The sequence below is a fragment of the Oncorhynchus tshawytscha genome, linkage group LG14 (genome assembly GCF_018296145.1).
Source record: "Oncorhynchus tshawytscha isolate Ot180627B linkage group LG14, Otsh_v2.0, whole genome shotgun sequence".
Classification (NCBI taxonomy): Eukaryota; Metazoa; Chordata; class Actinopteri; order Salmoniformes; family Salmonidae; genus Oncorhynchus; species Oncorhynchus tshawytscha.
Window position 1 is genome coordinate 53798856 of NC_056442.1, and position 18504 is coordinate 53817359.

Genomic DNA, 18504 nt, shown 5'->3' on the forward strand with positions numbered 1-18504 from the left:
CCTGCCGTCTACTTACTGCAACCCCCAGAGCCAAACACCAGCCCAAATTCACAAGTCACCGTCAAACCACCACCCACAATTGTCACCCTGTTACACAATAGGTGTTGTGTGTGTTCATATTGTCCCCCTGTCACAACCCACCATGAAAACATACTCGACTATGGTGTAAATAGTGTACTATTCACTGTGGTGTTTTTGTGTTTTTATCTTTGGCATAGAAGTGGAGGCTTTCTCCTTGAGGAAACCTACTGGAGACATACTAAAAGAGCACATTTTCCAAAACCTCAAATCAAATCAAATCAAATCAAATTGTATTTGTCACATACACATGGTTAGCAGATGTTAATGCGAGTGTAGCGAAATGCTTGTGCTTCTAGTTCCGACAATGCAGTAATAACCAACAAGTAATCTAACTAACAATTCCAAACTACTGTCTTATACACAGTGTAAGGGGATAAAGAATATGTACATAAGGATATATGAATGAGTGATGGTACAGAGCAGCATAGGCAAGATACAGTAATTGGTATCGAGTACAGTATATACATATGAGATGAGTATGTAAACAAAGTGGCATAGTTAAAGTGGCTAATGATACATGTATTACATAAGGATGCAGTCGATGATATAGAGTACAGTATATACATATGAGATGAGTATGTAAACAAAGTAGCATAGTTAAAGTGGCTAGTGATACATGTATTACATAAGGATGCAGTCGATGATATAGAGTACAGTGTATACGTATGCATATGAGATGAATAATGTAGGGTAAGTAACATTATATAAGGTAGCATTGTTTAAAGTGGCTAGTGATATATTTACATCATTTCCCATCAATTCCCATTATTAATGTGGCTGGAGTTGAGTCAGTGTCAGTGTCAGTGTGTTGGCAGCAGCCACTCAATGTTAGTGGTGGCTGTTTAACAGTCTGATGGCCTTGAGATAGAAGCTGTTTTTCAGTCTCTCGGTCCCAGCTTTGATGCACCTGTACTGACCTCGCCTTCTGGATGATAGCGGGGTGAACAGGCAGTAGTCTCTCAAAGCACTTCATGACTAGTCTCTCAAAGCACTTCATGATGACGGATGTGAGTGCTACGGGGCGGTAGTCGTTTAGCTCAGTTACCTTAGCTTTCTTGGGAACAGGGACAATGGTGGCCCTCTTGAAGCATGTGGGAACAGCAGACTGGTATAGGGATTGATTGAATATGTCCGTAAACACACCGGCCAGCTGGTCTGCGCATGCTTTGAGGGCGCGGCTGGGGATGCCGTCTGGGCCTGCAGCCTTGCGAGGGTTAACACGTTTAAATGTTTTACTCAATTCGGCTGCAGTGAAGGAGAGACCGCATGTTTTCATTGCAGGCCGTGTCAGTGGCACTGTATTGTCCTCAAAGCGGGCAAAAAAGTTATTTAGTCTGCCTGGGAGCAAGACATCCTGGTCCGTGACTGGGCTGGATTTCTTCCTGTAGTCCGTGATTGACTGTAGACCCTGCCACATGCCTCTTGTGTCTGAGCCGTTGAATTGAGATTCTACTTTGTCTCTGTACTGACGCTTGGCTTGTTTAATAGCCTTGCGGAGGGAATAGCTGCACTGTTTGTATTCAGTCATGTCACCAGACACCTTGCCCTGATTAAAAGCAGTGGTTCGCGCTTTCAGTTTCACACGAATGCTGCCATCAATCCACGGTTTCTGGTTAGGGAATGTTTTAATCGTTGCTATGGGAACGACATCTTCAACGCACGTTATAATGAACTCGCACACCGAATCAGCGTATTCGTCAATGTTGTTGTCTGACGCAATACGAAACATCTCCCAGTCCACGTGATGGAAGCAGTCTTGGAGTGTGGAGTCAGCTTGGTCAGACCAGCGTTGAACAGACCTCAGCGTGGGAGCTTCTTGTTTTAGTTTCTGTCTGTAGGCAGGGATCAACAAAATGGAGTCGTGGTCAGCTTTTCCGAAAGGGGGGTGGGGCAGGGCCTTATATGCGTCGCGGAAGTTAGAGTAACAATGATCCAAGGTCTTTCCACCCCTGGTTGCGCAATCGATATGCTGATAAAATTTAGGGAGTCTTGTTTTCAGATTAGCCTTGTTAAAATCCCCATCTACAATGAATGCAGCCTCCGGATAAATCGTTTCCAGTTTGCAGAGAGTTAAATAAAGTTTGTTCAGAGCCATCGATGTGTCTGCTTGGGGGGGGATATATACGGCTGTGATTATAATCGAAGAGAATTCTCTTGGTAGATAATGCGGTCTACATTTGATTGAGAGGAATTCTAAATCAGGTGAACAGAAGGATTTGAGTTCCTGTACCTGTAAATAAAGTAGGGAGGTAGTAGGGAGGTGTAGTGGCTTGTGAAAGTATTCAGCCCCCTTTGCATTTTTCCTATTTTGCATTTTTCCTATTTTGTTGCCTTACAACCTAGAATTAAAATATATTGTTGGGGGGGTTTGTATCATTTGATTTACACAACATGCCTCCCACTTTGAAAATGCAAAATATTTTTTCTAGTGAAACAAACAAGAAATGAGACAAAACTACGGAAAACTAGAGCATGCATTACTATTCACACCCTCAAAGTCATTTCTTTGTAGAACCACCTTCTGCAGCATTTACAGCTGCAAGTCTCTTAGGGTATGTCTCTATAAGCTTGGCACATCTAGCCACTGGGATGTTTGTCCATTCTTCAACGTAATACTGCTCCAGCTCCTTCAAGTTGGATGGGTTCCGCTGGTGTACAGCAATCTTTAAGTCAATTGGATTGAGGTCTGGGCCGAACAGGTGTATATATAGTGTGACAGATCATGTGACAGGTGGACTTTATTTAACTAATCACGTGACTTCTGAAGGTAATTTGTAGCACCAGATATTATTTAGGAGCTTCATAGCAAAGGGGGTGAATACATACCTGTATACACACACCACTTTTCTGTTGACATTTTTTAATCATTTTTTGAAACAAGTCATTTTTTTCATTTCACTTCACCACTTCACTGGACTAGAGAGCAGAGGGACTGGACCAGAGGGACTGGACCAGAGAGCAGAGGGACTGGACCAGAGGGACTGGACCAGAGAGCAGAGGGACTGGACCAGAGGGACTGGACCAGAGAGCAGAGGGACTGGACCAGAGGGACTGGACCAGAGAGCAGATGGACTGGACCAGAGGGACTGGACCAGAGGGACTGGACCAGAGGGACTGGACTAAAGAGCAGAGGGACTGGACCAGAGGGACTGGACCAGAGAGCAGAGGGACTGGACCAGAGGGACTGGACCAGAGAGCAGAGGGACTGGACCAGAGGGACTGGACCAGAGAGCAGAGGGCTGGACCAGAGGGACTGGACCAGAGGGACTGGACCAGAGAGCAGAGGGACTGGACCAGAGGGACTGGACCAGAGAGCAGAGGACTGGACCAGAGGGACTGGACCAGAGAGCAGAGGGACTGGACCAGAGAGCAGAGGGACTGGACCAGAGGGACTGGACCAGAGAGCAGAGGGACTGGACCAGAGGGACTGGACCAGAGAGCAGAGGGACTGGACCAAAGAGCAGAGGGACTGGACCAGAGAGCAGAGGGAGTGGACTAGAGGGACTAGACCAGAGAGCAGAGGGACTGGACCAGAGAGCAGAGGGACTGGATCAGAGGGACTGGACCAGAGAGCAGAGGGACTGGACCAGAGAGCAGAGGTACTGGACCAGAGGGACTGGACCAGAGAGCAGAGGGACTGGACCAGAGAGCAGAGGGACTAGACCAGAGAGCAGAGGGAGTGGACTAGAGGGACTAGACCAGAGAGTAGAGGGACTGGACCAGAGAGCAGATGGACTGGACCAGAGAGCAGAGGGACTGTACTGTAGGCAGGCCAGCTGTGTGTGTTGTGGGTGGGATGTCAGACAGACAGGGACCCTGTAGCCCCAACCATAGGGGACACTTTGGGGGTGCAGTGGAAAGGTGCTGGGGGAGAATATGGGAGCAGGGATAAGGGTTGTGGCAGTCATAACATTTTGTCAGGTGTTTTTTGTCATGCAAAAGACTGCTTGTCTCACGGTAATTGACCATGAATTAACATAAACATGTTTAACATCTGGCAGCCTCCACACATACAAGCTGCTGATGTGCATCTTTGGAACATCTACATTTCAAAAAAAGTATAATAAATCAATTTAATATGCACCATCACAATACATCCATTATTGATTTTAGTCAGGTCCAAAGAAAAAGTATCATATGAAGAAACAGTAATTCAGATAAACAGAACATTTAAGAGCCTGTTATCTGGCTGTGCTCCATGCCATAGTCTGTCGTCTTGTTCATTCAGCTGACAAGATATGTTAATAAGTCCTGTGCCATTATTTTATATTATAGGATTTTATAATAAGAATAATATAATTGAACTTAGCTGAGTAAAATAGAAAAACACATTTTTTTTCCCTCCCATTACGGAGCGACTGCGTCGAGCGTAAAAGTGGTCATTTGAAACAGGTCCTATATACTGTATGCTAGATTTAGATTAATTTGGCAACTTTAGTTGTGAATGATACAAACCTTGGAATGTGTTAGAAATACAAACACGCTGAAAATGAGCTGCGTGGTGTGGGGAAAACAGCTGTTCCCCGCCTCAGGCTGCACACGCTGTTCTCTCATCAAGTGATCATCATTTTCACCCATCAGACTATTCTCAATTGAATCTCATCTTTTTTTAATATTTAAAAATTTGTTTTGATTTAGAATGGCCCGTTATTAAATAAGCAGGAACAGGGACAGGAACAGGGACAGGAACAGGAACAGGAACAGGAACAGGGACAGGGACAGGAACAGGGACAGGGACAGGGACAGGGACAGGGACAGGAACAGGGACAGGGACAGGGACAGGGACAGGGACAGGGACAGGGACAGGGACAGGGACAGGGACAGGGGGACAGGGACAGGGACAGGGACAGGGACAGGAACAGGGACAGGAACTGGGACAGGGTCAGGGACAAGGACAGGAACAGGAACAGGGACAGGGACAGGGACAGGGACAGGGACAGGGACAGGAACTGGGACAGGGACAGGGACAGGGACAGGGACAGGGACAGGGACAGGGACAGGAACAGGAACAGGGACAGGGACAGGGACAGGGACAGGGACAGGGACAGGGACAGGGACAGGGACAGGAACAGGAACAGGAACTATAATTGTAGTCTAACTGTAAACAGCATCGCCTAAGGCTACACGTTGACTCTCAGACTGAAGCATATACATGTAGGAGTGTGAACAGTCCATCCAGTATGTCTAATAACACAGTCCACACTCAAAGGTGAGTCCTTCGACTAGACTACACTTCAAAATAAGGTCATCCTAAAATCAGTTTTGTTTGAATGTTTTTCCGCAGGTACACCTCCAATTGACTCTTATGATGTCAACTAGCCTATCAGAAGCTTCTAAAGCCATGACATCATTTTCTGGAATTTTCTAAGCTGTTTAAAGGCACAGTCAACTTAGTGTATGTAAACTTCTGACCCAGTGGCATTGTGTTTTTTTGTTGTTGTTCCAGACTTGGGCTCATAAGCCTTGGATAGAGTTTGAGTCATGTCTTGTCGTTGGTGTGATGTTCATAGGGTTCAAGAGAGATATGTGGAGCGGACATCTGAAGAGGACTCTGTTCAGGGTGGCAGTGAGGATGGGAGACCGTGATGACGCTGAGAGTAAATACGATGGATGGGTCCTTCGGCAGGGACAGCAGTGAGTGTGTGTACGTGTCTTGTGTGACAGCATATGAGTGGCTTAGGGACAGACAAGGACACTGGATGGGACCCAAGGCTGGGTTGACTGAACATGGAGATGGGAGCCAGGAGAGAGGAGAGTCAGGAGAGAGGGGAGAGGAGAGCCAGGAGAGAGGAGAGCCAGGGGAGAGGGGAGCCAGGGGAGAGGGGAGCCAGGGGAGAGGGGAGCCAGGGGAGAGGGGAGCCAGGGGAGAGGGGAGCCATGGTGAAGGCAATGAGGACACAGATTATTTTGCCTAAAAGCAAGCCTGTCTCTCTGTGTGTGTGTGTGTGTGTGTGTGTGTGTGTGTGTGTGTGTGTGTGTGTGTGTGTGTGTGTGTGTGTGTGTGTGTGTGTGTGTGTGTGTGTGTGTTTGCGAGTTTGTGTGACAGTGGGTCCATGTAACAATACCACACAGGTGGGCATTATTATAAATATATGGCCTATTTAGAACCTACTACTACAAAAAAAGGAAACATACCATTCCCCATTGAGGCCTTCTGGGGCAAGTAATTAATCCCTAACTCCTCCCCTCCGTGGCGCCTACACCATAACGTAAGGCTCTTAGTTCATGATCATGGCAGTTGAAATGTCCTGCAACAGGTCATTGTTCATCATGGTTGTGAATGGAGCTCTTATGCTCCCATACCGTTGTCTTAGGTTCACGTTTAGTCTTACCCGAATAATACAAGTTACAGGAACACTTAAAGGAGATATACAACACATTTTTGTGTTACATGTTTTTCTAACTCAAACCTTTATCCTCTCACCGGAATGAGGATTGATAAGAGAGTTTCGCCTGATCATGGCATCACAACGGACACGGTTAATGTTTTTTTTTTCCCGTAGGTACATGTGCCGTGAGAAAACAGTCCCGTAAAAGTGTTTTATAGCGAAACCTTGGGTGTCTATTAACCACATGTTTGATCGAACTTGAAATAGGACTGTAGGTGAGGAGAGGGATTCTTTGACGGGATTGCAACAATCCATTGTCCTCAGTTTGCCGATAAGTTTGCAGACTCCGATAAGGCAATTGTCCGATAATTCTTGGTCATTAGCCTCTTGCTTTGAATCATTCACATAAATCGTTGGCATGTACAGTACATCAAATTATAAATCAGTGTCGCAAATGCGCCTAATGCGAAGCGACTGGATTTTTAAAAATGAGGGTGTATGATAACTGCTGAAAGGTATTTATATCCGTTTTTTTTTTTCTATACACACCTACCACACATTACACTGCTGTAGTGTGTCACAAATTGGAATCCAGGCTGTATCACAACCGGGCCGTGAATGGGAGTCCCATGGGTCGGAGGCACAATCGGCCCAACGTCTTCCAGGGTTTGGCCGGTGTAGGCCGTCATTGTAAATAAGAATTTGTTCTTAACTGACTTGCCTACTTTAAATAAAGGTTAAATACAAATAAATTAAAAAATGTACACTAACTTAACCAAAGAGATTTTACCCAGAGGACACTCTGATTCATAGCTAACTTTGTGTCTGCTAAAGTTTCAAGTCGTTGTAGAGCAGTAAATACCAGAGGCAAAGACTGTACACATTTCCTATCTCCATAAAACCAAGTAGAAAAACATTAGTAAACGATCGTCTTACCTCATCTGTGATCTGACTGCCAAACGTCACCCATGTACCTGAAACACAGACAGAGATGGATATTACAGTTGTCGCATCACATAATTGTGAAACTTTGGTGCTTCTATGTGCAATACTATACATATGCCCAGTACTATACTATACATATCCCCAGTACTATACTATACATATGCCCAGTACTATACTATACATATGCCCAGTACTATACTATACATATGCCCAGTACTATACTATACATATGCCCAGTACTATACTATACATATCCCCAGTACTATACTATACATATCCCCAGTACTATACTATACATATCCCCAGTACTATACTATACATATGCCCAGTACTATACTATACATATCCCCAGTACTATACTATACATATCCCCAGTACTATACTATACATATGCCCAGTACTATACTATACATATCCCCAGTACTATACTGTACATATCCCCAGTACTATACTATACATATGCCCAGTACTATACTATACATATCCCCAGTACTATGCTATACATATCCCCAGTACTATACTATACATATGCCCAGTACTATACTATACATATCCCCAGTACTATACTATACATATCCCCAGTACTATACTATACATATGCCCAGTACTATACTGTACATATCCCCAGTACTATACTATACATATGCCCAGTACTATACTATACATATCCCCAGTACTATACTATACATATCCCCAGTACTATACTATACATATCCCCAGTACTATACTATACATATCCCCAGCACTATACTATACATATCCCCAGTACTATACTATACATATGCCCAGTACTATACTGTACATATCCCCAGTACTATACTATACATATGCCCAGTACTATACTATACATATCCCCAGTACTATACTATACATATCCCCAGTACTATACTATACATATCCCCAGTACTATACTATACATATCCCCAGTACTATACTATACATATGCCCAGTACTATACTATACATATGCCCAGTACTATACTATACATATGCCCAGTACTATACTATACATATCCCCAGTACTATACTATACATATGCCCAGTACTATACTATACATATGCCCAGTACTATACTATACATATGCCCAGTACTATACTATACATATGCCCAGTACTATACTATACATATCCCCAGTACTATACTATACATATCCCCAGTACTATACTATACATATCCCCAGTACTATACTATACATATCCCCAGTACTATACTATACATATCCCCAGTACTATACTATACATATCCCCAGTACTATACTATACATATCCCCAGTACTATACTATACATATCCCCAGTACTATACTATACATATCCCCAGTACTATACTATACATATCCCCAGTACTATACTATACATATCCCCAGTACTATACTATACATATCCCCAGTACTATACTATACATATCCCCAGTACTATACTATACATATCCACAGTACTATACTATACATATCCCCAGTACTATACTATACATATGCCCAGTACTATACTATGCATATCCCCAGTACTATACTATACATATCCCCAGCACTATACTATACATATCCCCAGTACTATACTATACATATCCCCAGTACTATACTATACATATCCCCAGTACTATACTATACATATCCCCAGTACTATACTATACATATCCCCAGTACTATACTATACATATCCCCAGTACTATACTATACATATCCCCAGTACTATACTATACATATCCCCAGTACTATACTATACATATCCCCAGTACTATACTATACATATCCCCAGTACTATACTATACATTTGCCCCGTACTTCACTTGGTCAGGAGCACCACCCAAACTGAGTACCAGCACCTCACATTTTCTTCTGCTTGATTTCGGCACCTCCTATAGAACATTAGATTGAGATGTTCCTTGTACCTAAATATAAACAATACCGGCACCCAAACTGAGTACCAGAAACCTCACATTTTCTTCTGCTTGATTTCGGCACCTCCTATAGAACATTAGATTGAGGTGTTCCTACCTATAGAAATATAAACAATAAACCGGCACCCAAACTGAGTACCAGAAACCTCACATTTTCTTCTGCTTGATTTCGGCACCTCCTATAGAACATTAGATTGAGATGTTCCTTGTACCTAAATATAAACAATACCGGCACCCAAACTGAGTACCAGAAACCTCACATTTTCTTCTGCTTGATTTCGGCACCTCCTATAGAACATTAGATTGAGGTGTTCCTTGTACCTAAATATAAACAATACCGGCACCCAAACTGAGTACCAGAAACCTCACATTTTCTTCTGCTTGATTTCGGCACCTCCTATAGAACATTAGATTGAGGTGTTCCTTGTACCTAAATATAAACAATACCGGCACCCAAAAGTACCAGAAACCTCACATTTTCTTCTGCTTGATTTCGGCACCTCCTATAGAACATTAGATTGAGGTGTTCCTTGTACCTAAATATAAACAATACCGGCACCCAAACTGAGTACCAGAAACCTCACATTTTCTTCTGCTTGATTTCGGCACCTCCTATAGAACATTAGATTGAGGTGTTCCTTGTACCTAAATATAAACAGTACCGGCACCCAAAGAGAGTTCCGGTACTTGTTTCAGTCCAGGTCAAGCACTGCATAAGCCAGTGTCAGAATGTCAGTCACTGTGCTAACAGTTACTAAACATGTGTAACGGCTGAGACTGGGATGTTGGTAGGAGTAATTCTTACAGGCCTAATCCATGAGGCAACAGTGATGAGGACCCGCAGACATCAGCTGCCGACACTTCAGTATACGAGACAAATCTGTCCTGTCAGGGGAACAGCACGCAAGCAGAGAACAGCATGTGTACAGAGCAGTGGCGGCTCCTCAGAGGAGGAAGGGGAGGACCATCCTCCTCAGTGAATTAAAAAAAAATTAAATCGTGAAACATAAAAAAGTTAGCATTTAAAAAAAACTAGACACAATATATTCACGTCACCAAATAATTGAATATTAAAACAAAATGTTTTGCAATTAATGTCCACAGTAGCCTCAACAGCACTCTGTAGGGTAGCACCATGGTGTAGCACTCGGAGGACAGCTAGCTTCCATCCTCCTCTGGGTACATTAACTTCAATACAAAGCCTAGGAGGCTCATGGTTCTCACCTCCTTCCAAAGACTTACACAGTAATTATGATAACTTCTGGAGGACGTCCTTCAACCTATCAGAGCTCTTGCAGCGTGAACTAACATGTTGTCCACCCAATCACAGGATCAGATAATGAATCTAGTACTGAAAGCGTGAACTATAGCTAGCTAGCAATGCAGTGAATAAAATGTAGTCAGTATTTGACTCAAAGAGAGAGAAAGACAATAATTAATGAAGTAGAAGCAAGAAAGAGAGATCATTGTATTTTCTTCTCTTTCACGTTCACTTATCTAGTGAATGCAGATCGCTAGTTTAGCCTACTTAAACACCCGGCTCAAACAGAGAGGGATGATATGTTAGCTAGCTGGTTATGGCTATCCAACACTGGAACTCTTCCAAGTCAAGGTAAACTTTTGGTTTTATTATTTTTTTGCCACCAGGGCTCGCCAGTGGATCTGCTAAACTGCATGCTGACTGTATACTGTACTGCATCATTGTAGCGGGTTTAGTAATGCATTAGTTCTAGTAGCTATGGTGACTATGAGGTTAGCTAATATGGTGACAACGATGTAGGCTGTGTGTAGCGGTCAGCGGTTATGATATGAAGATTTTGCTTGAACGTTTTTTTTAGCCTGGTCACAGACAGCTGACTCGTTGTGCACTGAAGTCCACAAGCGAAGGGAAAAGGTGAGAGGAGGAGAGCGCGTCAATAAGAGAAGGAATTATGCGATCATGAAGTTTTCCTTTCACACAATTATCTTCTCGTATCTTTCTATTAAAATAGAATAGACAAGGGTCATGGCGATTGCAGTGAGTAAGCTGTCTTCCAGGCTGTCTGCACCTATCATTCACTACTGTCCCACTGCCAATCTCTACCTGTCTGCTCTGGGACCCAGCCCTGTCCCGCCCCACTGCCAACCTCTACCTGTCTGCTCTGGGACCCAGCCCTGTCCTGTCCCCTGCCAACCTCTACCTGTCTGCTCTGGGACCCAGCCCTGTCCCCACTGCCAACCTCTACCTGTCTGCTCTGGGACCCAGCCCTGTCCTGTCCCACTGCCAACCTCTACCTGTCTGCTCTGGGACCCAGCCCTGTCCTGTCCCACTGCCAACCTCTACCTGTGTGCTCTGGGACCCAGCCCTGTCCTGTCCCACTGCCAACCTCTACCTGTGTGCTCTGGGACCCAGCCCTGTCCTGTCCCACTGCCAACCTCTACCTGTCTGCTCTGTAACCCAGCCCTGTCCCGCTAAATAACACAATGACTCTCTGTGCCTTTTTAATAGAAACATTCCACTACTAGTCTGTTCTAGTCGGTCTCCCCATCTACACACCAGCTACACTATGGCTATATGGTCTGTCTCATTGACTGTCTCAAACCCTGATAAACCCTCCTCCACCTAAGATCAGGGAGACAAGCGAAGGAGGAGAGAGGAAGAGAGGATGGGAGAGATTGAAGAAGAGGAGATGAGAGGTGATATGAAAATAAAAGGTTACTCAGAAAGTGCTGAAGGATCAGATTACACTGATCAATTTCTCCCTCACTCACATTCTGTTGACTCTTCCCTAGCCAATTAGCATGAGGGAAACACGCACACGCGCACACACACACACACACACACACACACACACACACACACACACACACACACACACACACACACACACACTTAGTTTATGTTCTCCTTCCTAGCCAATTAGCAAGGGAGAAAGCCAGTGAGGAACTTATCGAGCGTACCGCAGAACAACCGTAAATCGACTGGCGGTCGAAGCGCTAACCCGTTTGGTCATTGTATATTTACAGCGGCAGTTAATTATAAGCAGTGAAAAAGTCAAGAGGGACGTCTCATATTGAATAGTTCAATCTATCAACGCTCTGTATCAGCAGAATTCAGGACTGCAGTGTAGAGTACTGAGAGCACAGATGGTCATGAACCAAGGACTGTAGTGTACTGTACTGAGAGCACAGATGGTCATGAACCAAGGACTGTAGTGTACTGTACTGAGAGCACAGATGGCCATGAACCAAGGACTGTAGTGTACTGTACTGAGAGCACAGATGGCCATGAACCAAGGACTGTAGTGTTCTGTACTGAGAGCACAGATGGCCATGAACCAAGGACTGTAGTGTTCTGTACTGAGAGCACAGATGGTCATGAACCAAGGACTGTAGTGTACTGTACTGAGAGCACAGAGATGAACAAAGGCCATGAATGGTCCAAGGACTGTAGTGTACTGTACTGAGAGCACAGATGGTCATGAGAGGCACAGATGGTCATGAACCAAGGACTGTAGTGTTCTGTACTGAGAGCACAGATGGTCATGAACCAAGGACTGTAGTGTACTGTACTGAGAGCACAGATGGTCATGAACCAAGGACCCCCCTTTCGGAAAAGCTGACCACGACTCCATTTTGTTGATCCCTGCCTACAGACAGAAACTAAAACAAGACAGAAACTAAAACAAGAAGCTCCCACGCTGAGGTCTGTCCAACGCTGGTCTGACCAAGCTGACTCCACACTCCAAGACTGCTTCCATCACGTGGTGGACTGGGAGATGTTTCGTATTGCGTCAGACAACAACATTGTTGAATACGCTGATTCGGTGTGCGAGTTCATTAGAACGTGCGTTGAAGATGTCGTTCCCATAGCAACGATTAAAACATTCCCTAACCAGAAACCGTGGATTGATGGCAGCATTCGTGTGAAACTGAAGACGCGAACCACTGCTTTTAATCAGGGCAAGGTGTCTGGTAACATGACTGAATACAAACAGTGCAGCTATTCCCTCCGCAAGGCTATCAAACAAGCTAAGCGCCAGTACAGAGACAAAGTAGAATCTCAATTCAACGGCTCAGACACAAGAGGCATGTGGCAGGGTCTACAGTCAATCACGGACTACAGGAAGAAACCCAGCCCAGTCACGGACCAGTGTGTCTTGCTCCCAGGCAGACTAAATAACTTTAGTCTGCCTGGACAAAGGACTGTAGTGAACCAAGGACTGTAGTGTACTGTACTGAGAGCACAGATGGTCATGAACCAAGCACCATCTTATTTAATCACCTTATATCATTTACTCATTCAAGGGTTTTTCTTTATTTTTACTATTTTCTACATTGTAGAATAATAGTTAAGACATCAACTGTAACAGGATTCTTCCTGGGAAGGAGAGGAGGACCAAAACGCAGCGTGATTATAATTCATGTTTTTTTTTATAAGAAAAACTATACATGAATAAACTACAAAAAAAAACAAGAAACGTGAAACCCGAAACAGTCCCGTGTGGTAGAAACACTGACACAGGAGACAACCACCCACAAAATACCCAAAGAATATGGCTGCCTAAATATGGTTCCCAATCAGAGACAACGATAAACACCTGCCTCTGATTGAGAACCACTCTAGGCAACCATAGACTTTCCTAGACAACTATACTGAACACAACCCCATAAATCTAATAAACCCCTAGACAAGCTAAACACAATAAAACACCCATGTCACACCCTGGCCCAACCAAAATAATAAAGAAAACACAGAATACTAAGGCCAGGGCGTGACATCAACATTATGAAATAACACATATGGAATCATGTAGTAACCAAAGAAGTGTTAAACAAATCAAAAGATATCCACCCTTTGCCTTGATGACAGCTTTGCACACTCTTGGCATTCCCTCAACCAGCTTCACCTGGAATGGTTTTCCAACCGTCTTGAAGGAGTTCCACATATGCTGAACACTTGTTGGCTGCTTTTTCTTAACTCTGCGGTCTAACTCATCCCATCTCAATTGGTTTGGCCAGGTCATCTGATGCAGCACTCCATCACTCTCCTTCTTGGTCAAATAGCCCTTACACAGCCCGGAGCTGTATTTGGGGTCATTGTCCTGTTGATAAACAAATGATAGTCCCACTAAGCGCAAACCAGATCGGATGGAGTATCTCTGCAGAATAACTAATCATCTTCTTCACCAGCTTTGAGGATAATACCGGCACGGCCTGCTAAACAAGGACTGACGCTCCTCCTCTCCTTCTCCGAGACTGACCTCTTGCTTCCGGACAGGCTATACACATTCTTTGCATGCTTTGAGGATAACACAGTGCCACCGACGCGGCCCGCTAATATGCCCTGTTGGCTCTCCTCCGTGGCCGACGTGAGTAAAACTTTTAAAAGTGTTAACCTCGCAAGGCTGCTGGCCCAGATGGCATTCCTAGCCGCGTCCTCAGCGCATGCGCAGACCAGGTGGCTGGTGTGTTTACGGACATATTCAATCGCTCCCTATCCCAGTCTGTTGTCCACACATGCTTCAAAATGGATGCCAGTGTTTCTGTACCAAGAAGGCAAGGATAACTGAACTAAATCATGAAGTGCTTTGAGAGACGAGTCAAGGATCATATCACCTCCACCTTACCAGCCACCGTAGACCCACTTCAGCTTGCGTACCACCCCAACACGTCCACAGACAATGCAATCGCCATCACACTGCACACTGCCCTATCCCATCTGGACAAGATAATTACCTATGTAAGAATTCTGTTCATTGACTACAGCTCAACATTGTACCCTCCAAACTCCTCACCAAGCTGGAGGCCCTCGGTCTCAACCCCGCCCTGTGCAATTGGGTCATGGGCTTTCTGATGGCCGGTGGTTAAGGTAGGAAACAACATCTCCACTTCGCTGATCCTCAACACTGGGGCCCCACAAGAGTGCATGCTCAGCCCCCTCCTGTACTCCCTGTTCACCCACGACTGCGTGGCCATACACACCTCCAACTCAATCATCAAGTTAGCAGCCGACACTACAGTGGTCTGAACAGTGGTCAGGCCTGATCACCAACAACGACAAGACGGCCTACAGGGAGGAGGTGAGGGCCCTCGGAGTGTGGTGTCAGGAAAACAATCTCTCACTCAACGTCAATAAAACAAAGGAGATGGACTTCAGGAAACAGCAGAGGGAGAACCCCCTATCTACATCGATGGGACAGCAGTGGAGAAGGTGGAATGTTTTAAGTTCCTCGGCGTACACATCACAGACAAACTGAAATGGTCCACCCACACAGACAGTGTGGTGAAGCAGGCACCTCCTCAGGAGGCTGAAGAAATTTGGCTTGTCACCCAAAACCGTGACAAAATTTACAGATGCACAATCGAGAGCGTCCTGTCGGGCTGTATCATAGCCTGGTACAGCAACTGCACCGCCCTCAACCACAAGGATCTCCAGATGGTGGTGCAGTCTGCACAATGTAATACAATCACCGGGGGCAAACTACCTGCCCTCCATGACACCTACAGCAACTGATGTCACAGGAAGGCCAAAAATACAATCAAGGACAACAACCACCCAGGCCTCTGCCTGTTCACACCGCTACCATCCAGACGGTGAGGTCTGTACAGGTGCATTAAAGCTGGGACTGAGAGAATGAAAAACAGCTTCTATCTCAAGGCCATCAGACTGCTAAACAGCAATCTCTAACTCAGAGAGGCTGCTGCCTACTAAAAAACCAAATCACTGGTGTCGTGGCAGAATCAGAATTCTTTAGGTAACATTTATAAATAAGATGTTTTATTCATTTTATAGCATGCTTATGTGGGCAACGTTACGTGGGCCCAGAGAGGGGAGAGGTCTGGTTAGTCTTATCCGTGAATGTGTCATGTGTAAACATATATTTTAAACCATGTGAAGGAATGATTGAGGGGGAACCAATTATCTCTTGGCTCCACAATGTCTGTGTGCCAGTCACTGTCTCTCACAGAGAGACCGTCACTGTGATCTTGTCCAGGAAGGGGTGTATTTGATATATGCCATTGGGTGGGGTAATGGTGTTGGTCCTGAGTGGTACCAAGAGCAAGATAAGAACATAGTTTAGGAGACCAAAGCTGAACGATAACTTATAACCGATGCTGTCTGGCTATGTGTGTCTTTGCTATAAAGGATCTCAGTTGCAATGTGTAAGGGACTCTCAGAGAATCCATTTCTAGACACTGAATTGATCTGAGAGTCACAGGGTTGTGATGGAGCTCATAATAAATAAAGATGGACTTCATGATAACTCTGACTTGTGTGGTGGTCTGCTATCATGATTTGGTAAATACAGGAAATGTCCACTACACTGGTCACTTTAATAAATGGACCACTCGTCACTTTAAATAAAGCCACTTTAATTACACATATTACATGACTCATATCACATCACATATCTCATATACTGTATTTTATACCATCTATTGCACCTTGCCTATGCCGCTCGGCCATCGCTCATCCATATACTTACATGTACATATTCTCATTCACCCCTTTAGATTTGTGTGTATTAGGTAGTTGTTGGAGAATTGTTAGATCACTTGTTAGATATTACTGCACTGTTCGAACTAGAAGCACAAGCATTTCGCTACACTCGCGTTTAACATCTGCTAACCATGTGTATGTCACCAATAAAATTTGATTTGATTTTGAGTTGATTTTTATACAACATTATAATACAGATTAACAGCAATAAAAGTGAAGTAAAAATGAACAATAAAGTAATGTAGTTATTAGTATTTATTTAATATTAAAAGCTGATTTTCCAGAGAAGTGAAAAACAAGAAACCCATTTAAGCTAATAAGGAGTACAATCGAGCTCCTGGAAAACACACAAATAATCAACATGTACCCATGAACTATTTACCTGAAAATGTACCTTAAAGTTTACTGAGGGCTTAGTACTACAATACCTGTAAACAATGGTGAGTTATCACAAAATATAAAATGTACACTACCGTTCAAAAGTTTGGGGTCACTTTGAAATGTCCTTGCTTTTGAAAGAAAATCACATTTTGTTGTCCATTAAAATAACATAAAATGAACACCCGCAAAACACCAGTCTCAATGTCAACAGTGAAACAAAATAACTGTTGAAATGTATTCTCCGGGAGGCAAACCCACAGTCGTCAGTAACACAGGCGGTACCTCTAACCATTACACTACCAACTCCGTTCTTAAAACACTGATGTCAACAGACCATTTAAATTTAAGTCTTGAAGTGTTTGTTCAAAAACTATTTTGTTTGTATATTTCTCTTGCTGTGGTTGTAGCGTAGCTAACTGCAATGATTTTCCTGTCTGAAATATAGCTACCTCGTCTTACCTTAGTTTGGTCCGTGCCGTGCAAATGAATGTGAGCAGTGTGGCAGTTTCCCAAAGTTTGGTGGTTTTAAACTTAAAGTACTAGCTATATTTTGTGCAATAAAAAAAAAATGTATTGCGGTGAATTGAAACAGGCCATACACATTAGCTAACGTTGCATTTTTATGTTGGCTAACGTTATCTAGCTAGTTAACGTTAACTAGATATCATAGCAGCCAAGAATGTCCGCTATCTTATTTGTGCATGTTTGTGCTCAATTACACACAAGTCTCTAGATCAGCAGTTTACACATGATGACTTCAACTTTCTATGAAAAACATTACTTGGTAAAATATAGTTAGGTAGCCTGTTTGTTGATTAGATAGTTACTCAACATTAGCTTTCATCTGACTGGTATAAAGTTACGTTAGTTAAGTAGTCAGGTAGCTAACTATCAAGCAATTTTTTTTTAAAATAGCGCATTTATTGGCGAGGTACCTTTATTTGCCTGTTCTTTAGCTACATAGCTTTCTGATGAATGGTGTTAGCTAGCTACAGAGGCTAGCTGCTGCAATTTGTACAAGCAAGCTAACGTTAGCTAGGTAACGTTAGCTAGTTAGCTACCTAGCTAATCAAAATATCTGCATGCGTTTATTGATTAACCTCAGCTTGAACACCACCATATAGCTAGCTAAATACAGTAGTCTAGGTTCGTTCCATTCACTTCTCATGACTGGCAGCACGGTGCAAGCAGATGTGTTGTTGCTGAGCAACTGATGGTGTTACAACTCCTAGATTCGGCAGAAAAGATGTTAGCATTGCCAGAAATGTTACAAAAAGGATCATTGGATCTTAAAGGACAAAAAATGAGCATGTGAGAGCAATACATTATAAATCTAATCAAAACTGTGTGAGATTGATAGTAAAGAGTATGACTGTGTGTGAGATTGA

The 18504-nt window shown here is 43.8% G+C and overlaps 1 protein-coding gene across 1 annotated transcript in view; it reads right to left on the reverse strand.

Moving 5' to 3' along the window:
• kcnab1a (potassium voltage-gated channel subfamily A regulatory beta subunit 1a) overlaps window positions 1-18504 on the reverse strand; it is a 147006-nt gene that overhangs the window by 61921 nt on the left and 66581 nt on the right. The window contains 1 exon segment of the mRNA XM_042297677.1: window positions 7347-7384. Within this exon segment, the coding sequence (XP_042153611.1) occupies window positions 7347-7384 (38 nt within the window).